Below are 13,298 nucleotides of genomic sequence, written 5' to 3'. Positions count from 1 at the left end.
TCTCCAATGATTGTAGAACGAGTCCTGAGGGCTGACCTAGTTGGATACCCAGCTCTTGAGGTCAGCTTTGCCATACAGAAAAGCCAGCTGATAACATTGCTGGTCTGGTTTTAGTCCCATTAGATATGTCTGTCTCTGAACTGGCATAGTCAATCTTATACATCCTAAACGATTTATCAAGCTGCTTAAATTAGCCTGTGAGTCAGGTGGATGTCACACCCTGTGCAGAAATGCTGAAGCTGAATTATGTATGTCTTCTTTGTGCCCCCAGATTGGTACTTTTCTTGTCCTGGGCTTCTCTATCACAGCCCTCTTCATATTATCTGTACTCTGGGGAGATCAATGGAAAACCGTCCGCTTGTCATTCCAGGTAAGAGGGGTTGGGAGGTCTGTTTGAAAGAAAAACTTGTTTATAGAAGTATAATATGGCAATTGGTAGAAGATATTCTGTATGGTGGGTGGTTTTTTGCATAGCTTTTACTGGCAGGGTACATGGTTCTAAGTAAACTTTTATTATGACTTAACATTTCCTGATGGGAGAAAAGAAGCCAAGACCTGAGGTTGAGTTTCAAGCTGTCTGATGTAACATACCTCAGTTTGGGAAGTTATAGCCCTTTTTGTTGGTGTTGTAGTTTTGGGGTTTTATGTTTGTTTTGGGGTGTTTTTTTTTTTTTTAAAAAATGTTGTAGATGTACTGTTAAATTTCAGCTGTCCATAAGAGGTAAATCAGACCTCTTTGGCTGGTAGCGTTGCTGAAAGAAGAACTTTCTTCCTGATCAGGTCCTGTCAGTGCCAGTACAGTACAGTTAGCACTGGCACAACTTAAGTCTTCTGTGACTTCATCTCCTGAGAGCAGGACAGCACAGAGGTTTTGGGGAGCAAGTGGAGAATGCTAGTGTCAGGTGGGACAACATGCTGGATGCAAGAGGTCAGAGTGCATGGTTTCCCTCCCCCATGAGACTTAGTGCTTGTGAATGCTGGAGAGCAATGCAAATGGCCTGGAAGAGCCTGCTCTGCTCTACGGTTTGCTAACCATTGGGCTGTGCACTGGCAAAGCTAATGAGAAACCATCAGCTTCTTCTCCCCCTGGCTTACACCAGAGGATGTGGATGAGAAGCAGACACAAGAGCCTTTGGGTTCCCCACAGGTCCTGTTTATTTCAGGTGTCCATACCCTCTGAGATGGCCTCTCACTTCTGTTCCCAAAGGGCATGCTGCTCTACGGTTTGCTAACCATTGGGCTGTGCACTGGCAAAGCTAATGAGAAACCATCAGCTTCTTCTCCCCCTGGCTTACACCAGAGGATGTGGATGAGAAGCAGACACAAGAGCCTTTGGGTTCCCCACAGGTCCTGTTTATTTCAGGTGTCCATACCCTCTGAGATGGCCTCTCACTTCTGTTCCCAAAGGGCATGAATCTCTTGTAGATCCTGTGGCATGTCCATTAGCCCTGCAAATCTACCTCATGTGTCCTGGACATCTCAGATGGCACCTCTGTTTGTGCAACTGGATCCCACTTCTGGTAGAGAGATGCTGGGACCCAGTGTCTGGGCCAGACAGTATCACATGCTATAACACCTCTCAATGACTGCTGCTTTCTGCAACTCTTCCAGCTTGGAGAACCAGGCATGGACTAAGCTATAGGAAAAACTTATATCTGGACAGTTTTGTGTATTTTTATTTCTAGCACATATCTTAATAACTCTCACTTCTAGCTGGAACATTCACCACAGGGTGAGCATGAGGATGGGCATGATCATGATGGACTGTTTTCTTGCTCAGATTTGCCTACTTTTATGGAAAGTGTGTCATACCAATCACCATTGAGAGTCTGTACAAAAACTTTTTCTGCTTGGTTTCCAGCTCTGTTCATGCATTCATGATAAGCACAGAAGTGACTCTTAGGTTCTGATCTTCTGGTTTAACTTTTGTAATTAAAGAAATAGCATCTAATGACTACATCTTCCCAGCAATATTATCTATCTGCTTCTCTTATACTACAATAGTTAGTTTCATACAGGTGTGAATACCACATTTTAACACTCAGGTTTTTTCCCATCAGTTTAATGATTTAGCTGCAGTGTGGTGCACAGATAACCATTGGATCGGATTGTTTAGATTGGGATAAACTAGAAGATGCTCACAGATTATAACATATCAGTAATGGCAGTCGTGTCATAATGGATGAGGATAGTCGTGTCCCCCTCAGCTGACTTAGGAGAAAAGAAAGCAGTGAGGAGCACTCCTCAGCCTGGGTATCTGGCCTGGCTGAGGCACATGTCTCTCCTCCATATCCTAAGGTGTTTGGTGGATCCAACACAAGTGTGAGTGTGTGGTTAAGCTGCTGGTATCTGCAGCAAGAGCCCATCCAGGTGTAAGGCTGTATCTGTGCTGGGGTTTGTTGCCATCTGTCTTCACACTTCATCCTGTGACTAAAATCCTTTTCTCTCCTTGCCAGATCACAGCTCCCTATCTCCACATAGGGGCAATCGCCATCATGGTCCTCTTGTCCTGGCCTGTGGCTCTTCATGCCATCAGAGCAGATAATAAAGGTACAACAGCTCTGCTTCCTGCTCTCTGTATGACAAAAGATGTATACCATCATGGGGAAAGAGGCATGCAGGAACCCTTTCCTCCCACACCTACACTCCAGCTGGAGAAGACTTTTAAATTCTGTGTATCCCTGGGGTGAGGTTGGGGCTGTGCACTGTCCTGTTGCTGTACCAGTGTGCTACTGGTTTGCACACCCCTTGCACAGTTTTGCCCTATACAGAGGCAGTGACCTGCCTTGAGATGGAGCTTAGCAGAAGCACCCATGTTCTGAAAAAATTTGTTTAGTCCTCTACAGGAGAAAGCAGCTAGTGGCATCTCTCTTGGCTGAGGTTTGCTTGCTGTACACAGCTTAGCTGTGCCAGAAGGGATCTCCAGTCCAGTCAGTCAAATCACTTCAGACTAGCACACCTCAGGAGAAGTCAGCTGAGATAGGGGAAAGAAATTTTGATCAGTTCTTGGTGTTACCTCATGGGAAATTCCTGTCCACCTCTAGGAAGTATTGTAAGGTCAAGGACAGATGCCAGGAACAACTGCAGAAGAACTTGGATCTTGTGCTGGCTGTTTTTCTCTGGCCTTGTCTCTCCATGTAGCCGAAATTACCTACATGACACCCATCTGCAGATGTTGATTTGCAATAAAAATCACAGACAGAATGTGCTGGTGAAAGATTTTTTTTACTGCCCATGGTTTTTCTTATTGAGCTACAGGTATGGAGGTTTGGGAGGAATATGCCACCATGCCTGATATACTCCTAGCTCAACGCATCATCTTGGTGTAAACCTTCAGAGCCACTAGTACAATGTGCAGAGGAGTGGTGGTACATATTCAAGAAAGAGGTGTTGGTGCATAGGTGGTTGTCTCTGAGAGGAACTGTTTTGATCTTTGAGGTGAAGGCTTTCTGGGGCACTTGGGCAGTGTATCAACAGACTCCAGAGAAGACTGTAGATTAAGAGCTGAAAAGTTCCTGAGGTGCAATATCCATGCTCTCAGAGTCTGTAGGATTCTCTAGATCACACACAGAAGGTCACTAACAACATTCTGAATGAACTGGGGAAGTATTCAGCACAAGGAGATGTAACACAATTGAAGGAGAAAGGTTCCTCCCTTTCTTCATTGTAAATGAAACTCCAAAATAGTGCTTGTTCTTTTCTGAGTAAGAACAAAATTAGCATCCTTCCATGAAGGATTGTTTTCCTACATATGGAGAATATTTCATTGCATCTCCTCTAAAGAAAAAGAAACTAAGGCCATGTCTCGCTGTAAGACAGTGAGATATAATTAAAGCATAAAACCTGCAGTCCTGGCTTAGACAGTGTGTTTCCTTGCTTTGGCCAATTTGTTTTCCTGATTTGCATTGTTTGGAGAGAATGTGAAAATTGGGGATTGAAAAAGGCATGCAACAAAGTCCAACAGCTACTTAGATAGAGGATTGTATTACAAGTCAAGCTGCAAGGCAAACTCATATGTTACCATGTGGATTAACTCTAGCCTTCCTCCTTCAAATTCTCTCAGTTATTCAGGTGATAATCGTTGGTCCATACCTGGCTATCCTTCTCTTTCTTTTCTTGATACCTCTGGGGATGTACTCTCCTTGCATCAGAGAGACGGGAACACTCGGACCAAAGCCAGCCCTCATTGGACACCGTGGAGCACCAATGGTAGGTCTGGAGAAGTTATTTTATGTCATTGCTTCATCCTATGTCTTGCTATCTTCATCATCATCATCTTCTGTTGTTTGGCTTGTTTGGTTTTTTCTTCACAAAATCTGTGGAGGGTGTATGGGGAGACATTTCTGGCTGGAACTGCATGCTAAAGGCATCGCTGCAAGGGTTTGCTAACAAGAATAATGCTGTTCCTGTGGGAACAAAGCTAGGTTGGATGGGGCCCTGAGCAACCTGGTCTAGTGGAAGTGCCCCTGCCCATGGCAGGTCAGTTGGAACTAGATGATCTATCTTCAAGGTCCCTTCCAACTCACCCGTTCTGTGGTTCAGTGATTCTGTGACAAGATGAGTTTGGCTAAAGATTCAAAGAAAGAAAACAAACAATGTGATGACTTTAACAATATAATGATATTCCCTTAATAAAACCCAGAAGTGTTACAAAGAGACAGAAAGTACTTATAGAGTCCTCCAGAGTATGTGTGAAAATTATCTGCTCCTGTGCTTTTTTTCTTCAGCTGGCACCAGAAAACACTGAGATGTCATTTCAGAAGACAATTGAGCATGGTGGGGATGGTCTTGAAACAGATGTCACCATTAGGTGAGGGGAAGACTTTGCATCTCAGAGAATATATGCTGCTGCTTCTGAGAGTTGTCTTTGGATACGTGCAGCTCCAGGCGATTAGGTTTTACTGATGGCTGGGACAGGGTCCCTTAGTTGGCACATGATGATGGGGGCTGTAGGGCATGGTTGTTCTGAGGCAAGTCAATAAGCTGCAGCTATTGATTTAACAATCATTATTTCTACAGAATATTTTAGATGCTTGGCAGAATGTAAAGACAAGTACTTTCTCTAGTCTGACTACCAGGTCACAGCGAGGTTTGTATCAGGTCTACAAACCAACAGAAAATTGTGTTCAGACTTGTGACAACATTGTTCTAATTATTAGATCTTTAATTGCCCTTGTTTGTTGGACCTATTGCAATGAACTGCTAACATTCTGTGCAGTATGAGCAGTTTCCAGGCACTGAATGAAAAACACTGACACTTAGATGTTCTACTAATCTAGACCTTTCTATAGGAGAAAATTTTGCATTTCCATCACACTATTTAGACTTCAGTCCTCTGAAAAGCATATAAACACTTCAATGTCAGCAAAAAAAAATTCAACCATAAGTTACTATCCATTTTTGGGTGAGTTGGCAGGCACAAAGGTCACCATCTCCATGTGGCCCTTGAGAAAACTGAGGCACAGACAGGCATGACTTCTCTGAGGTCACCTGGAATTGTTTAAGCTGGAAATAACCTGGTCTTTTGAGCCTCAGCCTTCCTCCCTATCCCACCCTCTGCACTGAGGGAGGCCATACTGCTGCATTCATGATGGATTACATATTCTTCTGACCTGGCATGAGTATGCTCATGCTGTGGATCAACCTACACCAGAGGTGACCTGAATTCTTGCTTTCCAACAGCTATGATGGAGTTCCTTTCCTCATGCACGACAGCACCTTAAGGAGGACAACTAACATCAAAGAGGTGTACCCCAATGATACTGCTCAAAATGCTGCATTATTCTCCTGGAATACCCTGCAGAATTTGAATGCTGGAACATGGTTCCTTAAAGTAAGTGCCATAAAGGCCTAGAAACATTCAAGGTCAGGTTGGATGGGGCTCTGAGCAACCTGATCTGGTTGAAGATGTCCCTGTTCATTGCGGGGGCATTGGATTAGGTGAGCTTTAAAGGTGTTTTCCAACCCACGCTCTTCTATGGTTATATGACTATCACCAGCTGGATGTAGAGACACTGGTTGTCTACTACTTAACAGCATCAGTGTTAGAAGAGGAACTGCTGGTTCTGCCAAGACTCAAAGAAGTCAGTAGAATTCCTTCAGTTTGGATCTCTGTGGTTTGTCCAGTTGGCCTTTAGGCTTAGGAGACCTATAACAATTGGCTGGTGGGTGTTCTTGGGTCATCTTATCATGGCAGCAGCAGAACTCATGGGCTGGGGAAGAAGACAAGAGCTACTTGTGCAAGGTGTGTGTATAATAGAACTAACAAGGTGGGACAGAGAAGCACAGCAGAGCTAGCTGTGAACTATTCAGTTGAGGTCTCAGAAGCAGTGTCGTCACAGCCTGGGTTAATTCCCCTTTTTCCTATGTAGAAGAGATAAGCAAAATGGAATATCTCCACCTGCTGAGGACTGACGTCAAACTTTTTCCCTCTTAGAGACATGAGTTATTCACATGCAGCCTGACTCCCAGAGCTGACTGCCTGATTGATTTCCTTTTTTCATATCTGTTTATTTCTAGGACAAACCATTTGCATGCATGGGCTCACTGTCAAGGGCAGATCAAAACCAGGCAATGAATCAGTCCATTTACAAGCTAAGTAATTTCTTGCACCTTGCAGACAGTCAGAATAAACTTGTGATATTTGATCTCTACCGCCCTCCAGAGAAACATCCTTACAGGAACTCTTGGATCAACAGAACCCTGGAAGTCATTCTCAACGAGTCGGGGATCAGACCCCATCTGGTAGGGTGGCTTCACTCCATGTCCCTTCTGTTTGCTTTCTGAATTGGGACTTTGGGGTCATACCTTGCATGACTTCATCCTGCATAAAGTCGGCCCCTTGTGTTTCACTTGTTTTAAAAGGTGTCATTTGGAGCTTTGGTTCCTCAGCAGGTACAAAAGGGTGTAACCCTCCAGCAGCACAGGGAAATAAGGCAGTGTATGTACCAGCTGATGTCTTAGCCCCCAAACAGCACCCTTTCATCACTGTAATAATCAGCAGTCTACTCCCTGCCACCCATGCTTATTTTGTATATTGCATAGAAACTCCTGGTTTAAATTAAAGTACATGGAACTGGAGGCCTTTATTGCCTTCCTCCTTTGCCTGGCAATGGATGAATGTTAAACTTATGTTGATCAGGTTATATACCCATCTGTGTCCAGGAGGTTATGCTGATCTGTATCTGCTGAAGATCTTTTCTTCCATGCTGGAAGAATGGGAGAGCACAATATTTTCTGTTGTCTTTCCCACAAACCAAAGCTCTCTTTTCATTCATTACCAACACCACATCTTTTGTTGGGCTGTGTGAAATGTGCTCACTGGTTTCCAGTTGATAAGCAAGGAACAGTGGATACTTATTTCATGATGAAAGTGATTGCAAGTTTTAACCCTGCATCCCAATGTTCTTTGATCATTGGAAGAAACATGTCATTTGACAGGCTGGGTTAAGCCTTTCAAGATGTTATCTTTTCTGGGTTTGTGTGAACAGCAGGGCATATTAGGGGCATGAATTCTACTGCTGAGAACACACTGGTTTCTCTTGTTGCCCACAGGTCCTATGGCTGGAGAACAACATGAGGTCCTTTGTTCAGTCTGTAGCTCCTGGCTTTCAGCAAACAGTGGGCAGTAAGGCCCCAGTTGAAGATCTGTTAATGGGCAATATTGTCAAACTCAATCTGGCCTACACTGAAATGTCCAGTGAATATATCCGGTAGGTTTTAGTGACAAGTACAGTCTTTAGACTGCATCTGGACTATGTTTGCCTCATGCATCGGGCAATGTCTCCCTCCAGTGACCAGTTCCAGAATCTATAGAGTTTTGTGAAGAGCTCCTTTAGATCAAGTGGCCATCCCTGTTGTATTTTAAGGGCCGTCCCTATTGTATTTTAGGGTTCCTGACTGCTTTTCACTTCTACTGTTGACCAGGAGGTGGCATATATTACTACACTTCCCATGACCACATGTTGACCAGGATCTGAGGAGAATTAAACAGCTGTCTTCTGATTCCTTGTGTTTCTATTCATGCCATCCTCAGTCCCACCAACACCAAATCATGCAGAATGAACAACTATTTAACCTCCCACAAACATCAGTGAGTGCATAATGCTGTGGTGAGAGACCATCACCCTCTTGTAGCTGGTGTTTTGGTGACACCATTTCTTGTCTCTGTTACTACTAGTACTCTGTTACATGTGACACACTGAAAATGTCATTTCTCCAAGGGAAGGATCCACATTGATCGGGGTAGTTTCCAAAATGCTTCTTTCACATGGAAAAAAATTCCAGCAACAAACTAACAAAAAAACCTTTACCTGTCTGTCGCTCATATTGTAAATAGTATCTGATCGGGGTAGTTTCCAAAATGCTTCTCTCACATGGAAAAAAAACCCAGCAACAAACTAACAAAAAAACACGTTTACCTGTCTGTCGCTCATTTTGCAAATAGTACTTTTTGCTCTTTCCACAATGACACAAAAACATTGAAATATAATTGAAATAAAGAAGATAGGAAATGTATCATCCTTTGAATTAATGTTCATGTTTTCTCAATTATAAGCGTCACAGGATGTAAAATCGTAGAATCATAGAATCACTGAATAGTTTGGTTTGGAAGGGACCTTAAAGATCATCTAGTTCCAACTCCCTGGCCATGGGCAGGGACACATTCCACTAGACCAGCTTACTCACAGCTCCATACAGACTGGCCTTGAACACTTCCAGGGATGGGGAGTCCATAAACTCTCTGGCAACCTGTTCCTGTGCCTCACCACCCACCCTCACAGTAAAGAATTTCTTCCTAATGTCTGATCTAAACCTTCCCTTCTTCAGCTTAAGACCACTCCCCACATCCTGTCACTCCATGTCTGTGTAGAAGTCCCTCTTTGGCTCTCTTGTAAGACCTCTTTATGTACTATAAGACCTTTCTGAGGTTTCCTTGGAGCCTTTTCTTCTGCAGGCTGAAAGCCTGAAACAACCCTTAGGTAGATTCATTTGGGAAAACCCTGCATAAATCTTCGGTAGATTTACGAATTTGGATATTGATGATACATTACCATTACACAAAGGATGAACATATTTCATACTAGGTTTCAATAGCTTATAAGAACTTGAAAAAATCACGTGTTGATGCAGCAAACATAGTCTCGTGTGGCCAACTTGGAGGTGGTTTTGAATACCCGGTAAGGAGATTACAGAATGACAGAATGGTTTAGGTTGAAAAGAACTCAGATCACCAAGGCCAGTCATTATCCCAGCACTGCCAAGCCCATCACTAAACCATGTCCTCAGGTGCCACATCTACACGTATTTTAAATACCTACAGGGATGATGATTCCAACACTTCCCTGGGCAGACGATTCCAATGCTTGATAACCCTTTCCGTGAAGAAATTTTCCCTAATATCCAATCTAAACCTGGTGAAGCTTGAGGCTATTTCCTCTTGTTCTATTGCTTGTTACTTGGCAGAAGAGACTGACTTCCACCTGGCTACAACCTCCTTTACAAACACATTATTACATTGATTCATGCGGCAGAAGGGTAGGAAAGGTTTTGACCTTTAGGGCATTTAAACTGCATTTGTTTCTAGCTGATCAGTTATTCTGTATTGACCAATTGTTAATGATTACTTATGGGCTGGTTGGCTTTCCTTATCTACATCATAAAGTAAGCGTTTCTTACAGAAAATTGCCACAATTTTCCTTGATCTTTCTGAATCTCCTTGATTCAGCCTGAAGGAAGTACTAACCTCCTCAGTTCATGAAGGCTGTTGCCTTTTGGTCTTTTAAAGGGAATGTGCTGAGAAAAACATCACCACCAACCTCTATGTGGTCAATGAGCCATGGCTTTTCTCCCTGGCGTGGTGCTCTGGGGCACACTCTGTGACCACCAATGCTGTCCACACACTAAAGAATCTCAGCCAGCCACTCTTCCTCATGGTAAGTGAAAGTCTACCTTAACCCAGGGGTGGGAAGCAGGGTTGGGATGTTCATGGTTACTTTTGGAGATGGGTGATGATTTGGTACCCAGTGGTGAGTGACCCTTTTGAAATGCCACCAAGTGCTTTAAACACCCAAGGAATGTTACTACAGATGCAAACCAGGCAGCTGAATGGCTGCATTCGAGCAGCAAGAAAGAACTTGAGTAACTTTTTTTGCATATCTTGTGGTACTTGGTGGTGGACACAACATCTGTTCTCTTTCAGACCCCGCAGCAGTACAACATTATGTGGATCCTGACAGATCTGACCTCTGTGCTCCTCATCTCACTCATCTTTGCTCTGCACTGGTAATTACCAAGTTGCTAATGGCCTTCCTAACCTGGTCTTTTGCTCCAGGTGGAGGGAAGGAGGGATGCTTTCAGGTGATCTGAAGGGTTGGAACTACTCTTGAGAACATTACCTTTCACTTCCAGAAACGGAAGAAAGCCCTGAAAGACTGCCCAAACCTCTCTGCTTCTCCTGCTTGCTCTCATTTTCCCTTTCCATTTTGACAACTCAGGCATTGTCTACCTGCAGGATTCAGTGGAGAGCTGGTGAATTTACAGTAGCAACATAAACCAGTTATCAGAGCTGATGGGCTGAGAAAGGAACTGATTTTTCTATTATTACTATTAAAAAATATTTCATCGGGCATGTGAGGAAAAGCTTCTTCATGTGAGGAAAGCTCTCACTGTTAATGTTTGAGCTTCCCAGATCTCTCTGTTGGCACATGCCAGAGCCCCTGAGGAAATGTCTGAGTGTGTCACAGACACCACATTTTGTTTCATTCTACTCTGTCAAAGATAATTGGGAAATCTGGGGTTCATGGAACAGGCTCACCCCAGCAGGCCATGCTATGCTGCTGGATGTTCTGCTCTGCCACAGTCGTATAAGGAATGTGCCTGTGCTCTCATCCCAGTGGTGACCAAGAAAAGCAGGATGTGCTGGGCTCAGCTATTCAGCTGGCTGGCTGTGGGTAGGTGGAAGGACTAGACCTGCCAGCCCAGGGGAGTTTTCCACAGGGTCCTGGCAGCACACCTGTGCTGCAGGTGACAGCAAGTGGAAAGCTTGGGAAGGTCCTGGGTGAGCAGCGTGGATTGCTTGTAACTACGACTTGCTTTGGTGTGGGAAAAGGTTGGAGCACTAATTTTGCTCTGAGCTGGTAAAGAAATTAATTAGTAGCAGTTCTGCCTGATGTACAGGCATGTTACCTGGGCATCCAGGATTTTACCTTCCCAAGGCAAAGTGGTTCTCTCCCTTCTTTCTCCTCTCACCCTGCTCTGCTGTCCTTAGGTCCTGCTTTAGCAGCTTTCACCTTGTGTTCAACACTGCAGGTTGCAGAGTAGTACACAATCACCCCAGTAAAGCATCACCACCACCATCAGACCTTCTGATGTCTGTCTGCTCCAGGCTCATATTGATGTTGTGTGTGTATGTCCCAGGGCCCTGTGGATGCTTTTGGCCCAGCCAAACAACCACTTCTTCTGGGCTGGCCTTGCAGCAAGGGCATCCCCAGTCCTGCTGGGACCAAAGGGCCACCAGAAGTGCCTTGGTGCCCTGCATGGTCTTCTTTGTCAAGTTTATGAATGCACCAAAATCCTAATTTTTAAATTTCCCTGGCTAGTTAAGAACTGGTGACTGTAAGCATTTCTGGGGCTTTTGAGCACTTAAATATTGCTTAGAAAACAGGGCTTAGTCACAAAGTTGCTTTCAAAATGCTGTTGCACACGTGAAGTGTGGATGCTTAGACATCAGTCATGCATTGGAGTCCTTTCTCAGTAAGGACATGAGAAAAATCCCAAAATATCAGGCATTTCCTGCCCTCACAAGGTAGGAAAATGGTGTTCAGGACAGCAAGGAGCTGTGAGGAAAACCACAGCAAGCAGTGGCCTGATCTTGATGCTTTGCCCCACGCAGGTGGCGAGAGCGGAGTTTCTCCTGCTGTGCTCATGACAGTGACCAGATGATAGAGAGTACCACCTACAACAAGTTCAGAACAGGTGAGCAGGTAGAGAGCAGCTGCATCCTGCTCAGGGTGGTTTCTGTGGGGGCACCAGGGTCCTGAGGGATGGGTTGGTGATGGGTGTCCATACTGTGATGAAGGATACATCTTGGGTTGTCTCAGTCTCAGGTGCAGGCAACGGTGATTTCTTTGCTCTGTTCAGCACTGTGATGTCACATCTAGGCACTGGGTCAAGTTCAAGCTCCCCAGTGCCAAGCAGATTGTGACAAATGGGAACAAGCTCATTTGGACCACTAAGCTGGAGGACAGAGTATTTGAAATCTGGTTTTGCACAGTGGGAGAGATGGTCAAAGGGCACCTTATCACTGTCTGCAACCATCTAATGGGATGGTGCAGAGAAGAGGGAGTCAGATGTTACTTGGATGTGCAGTGACAACAGCATAAGCTGCAACCTTGGAAATTTTGACTAGACATACAGAGAAATGTTACCTATGAGGGTGGTAAGTCAACAGGTTGCCCAGAGAAGCTGTGGATGCCCCATCCCTGGCAGTGTTTGAGGTCACTTGAGCCCCATCCCTGGCAGTGTTTGAGGTCAGTTGAATGGGCCTTTGAGCAACCTGGTCCAGTGGGAGATGTCCCTGCCCATGGCAGGGTGGTTGGAACTAGATGATCTTTAAGGTCCCTTCCAACCCAAACCATTCTATCATTCAATGATTCTATGTTCAAACCCCTGGGTAGCTCAATCCAATTCACCCTGCTTCAAGCTGAGGTTGGGGCAGACCCTCCAGATGTCCCCTGCAATATAGATTAGTCTGTGATGCTGCAAAAGGAGACCCTGGAGGCACTGAGAACTCTTGGTTCTGCAATACAGGGTGGGATTGGCTGTGGACCCGCCCATGCACTATGCTTCTGCACCCATGGAGCTGTCATCCAGACAAAATGAACCAACCTGGGCTGCACACGTGTTCAGCCAGGTTCTGTTTGCTCACAGTGTCTGTCAAAACAAATGCAGATGTTTTGGTAGCTCACTGTGTGTCCCCTTTTCCAGAGCTCAGTGACATGCCTACCGCCCTGGCCTGACATGGGCAGAGAGGGCACGTGGACCTGCCGTGTTGATGAGGCTGGGAAGACCAGCTGTCGGGGCTCAGATCTGCCTGGTGAGGAGGAGGCATTTGCCTTTGCAACCCTGCTGGAGATGAGCATCGACCTTCCTCTCCTACAGCTTTTCTCACATTCCCACGCCTGGCAGGGATTCCTGGGGTGTAGGAGAGCACAGATGGAGCTGAATTCATGAAGAAACTGTGCACCATGATGAGATGCAGCAACCACATGGGAGCCACCATTTACCCCTGAGACCAC

At 45.0% G+C, this 13,298-nt stretch overlaps 1 protein-coding gene across 1 annotated transcript in view; it reads left to right on the top strand.

Annotated features, from left to right (window-relative positions):
- LOC103809947 (glycerophosphodiester phosphodiesterase domain-containing protein 5-like) overlaps nt 1-13,019 on the top strand; it is a 21,896-nt gene extending 8,877 nt beyond the window's left edge. The window contains exons 5-15 of the mRNA XM_009082820.1: nt 272-370; nt 2,457-2,550; nt 4,064-4,209; nt 4,728-4,810; nt 5,683-5,833; nt 6,520-6,744; nt 7,555-7,712; nt 9,788-9,935; nt 10,202-10,284; nt 11,894-11,976; nt 12,988-13,019. Coding sequence (XP_009081068.1) covers nt 272-370; nt 2,457-2,550; nt 4,064-4,209; nt 4,728-4,810; nt 5,683-5,833; nt 6,520-6,744; nt 7,555-7,712; nt 9,788-9,935; nt 10,202-10,284; nt 11,894-11,976; nt 12,988-13,019 — 1,302 coding nt within the window. The remainder of the gene's footprint in view (nt 1-271; nt 371-2,456; nt 2,551-4,063; nt 4,210-4,727; nt 4,811-5,682; nt 5,834-6,519; nt 6,745-7,554; nt 7,713-9,787; nt 9,936-10,201; nt 10,285-11,893; nt 11,977-12,987) is intronic.
- Nucleotides 13,020-13,298: the final 279 nt, after the last annotated feature.

Source organism: Acanthisitta chloris, unplaced genomic scaffold (genome assembly GCF_000695815.1).
Source record: "Acanthisitta chloris isolate BGI_N310 unplaced genomic scaffold, ASM69581v1 scaffold229, whole genome shotgun sequence".
Taxonomy (NCBI): domain Eukaryota; kingdom Metazoa; phylum Chordata; class Aves; order Passeriformes; family Acanthisittidae; genus Acanthisitta; species Acanthisitta chloris.
The sequence above is the reverse complement of the archived record's forward strand: the minus strand, read 5'-3'. Positions and strand labels throughout refer to the sequence as shown.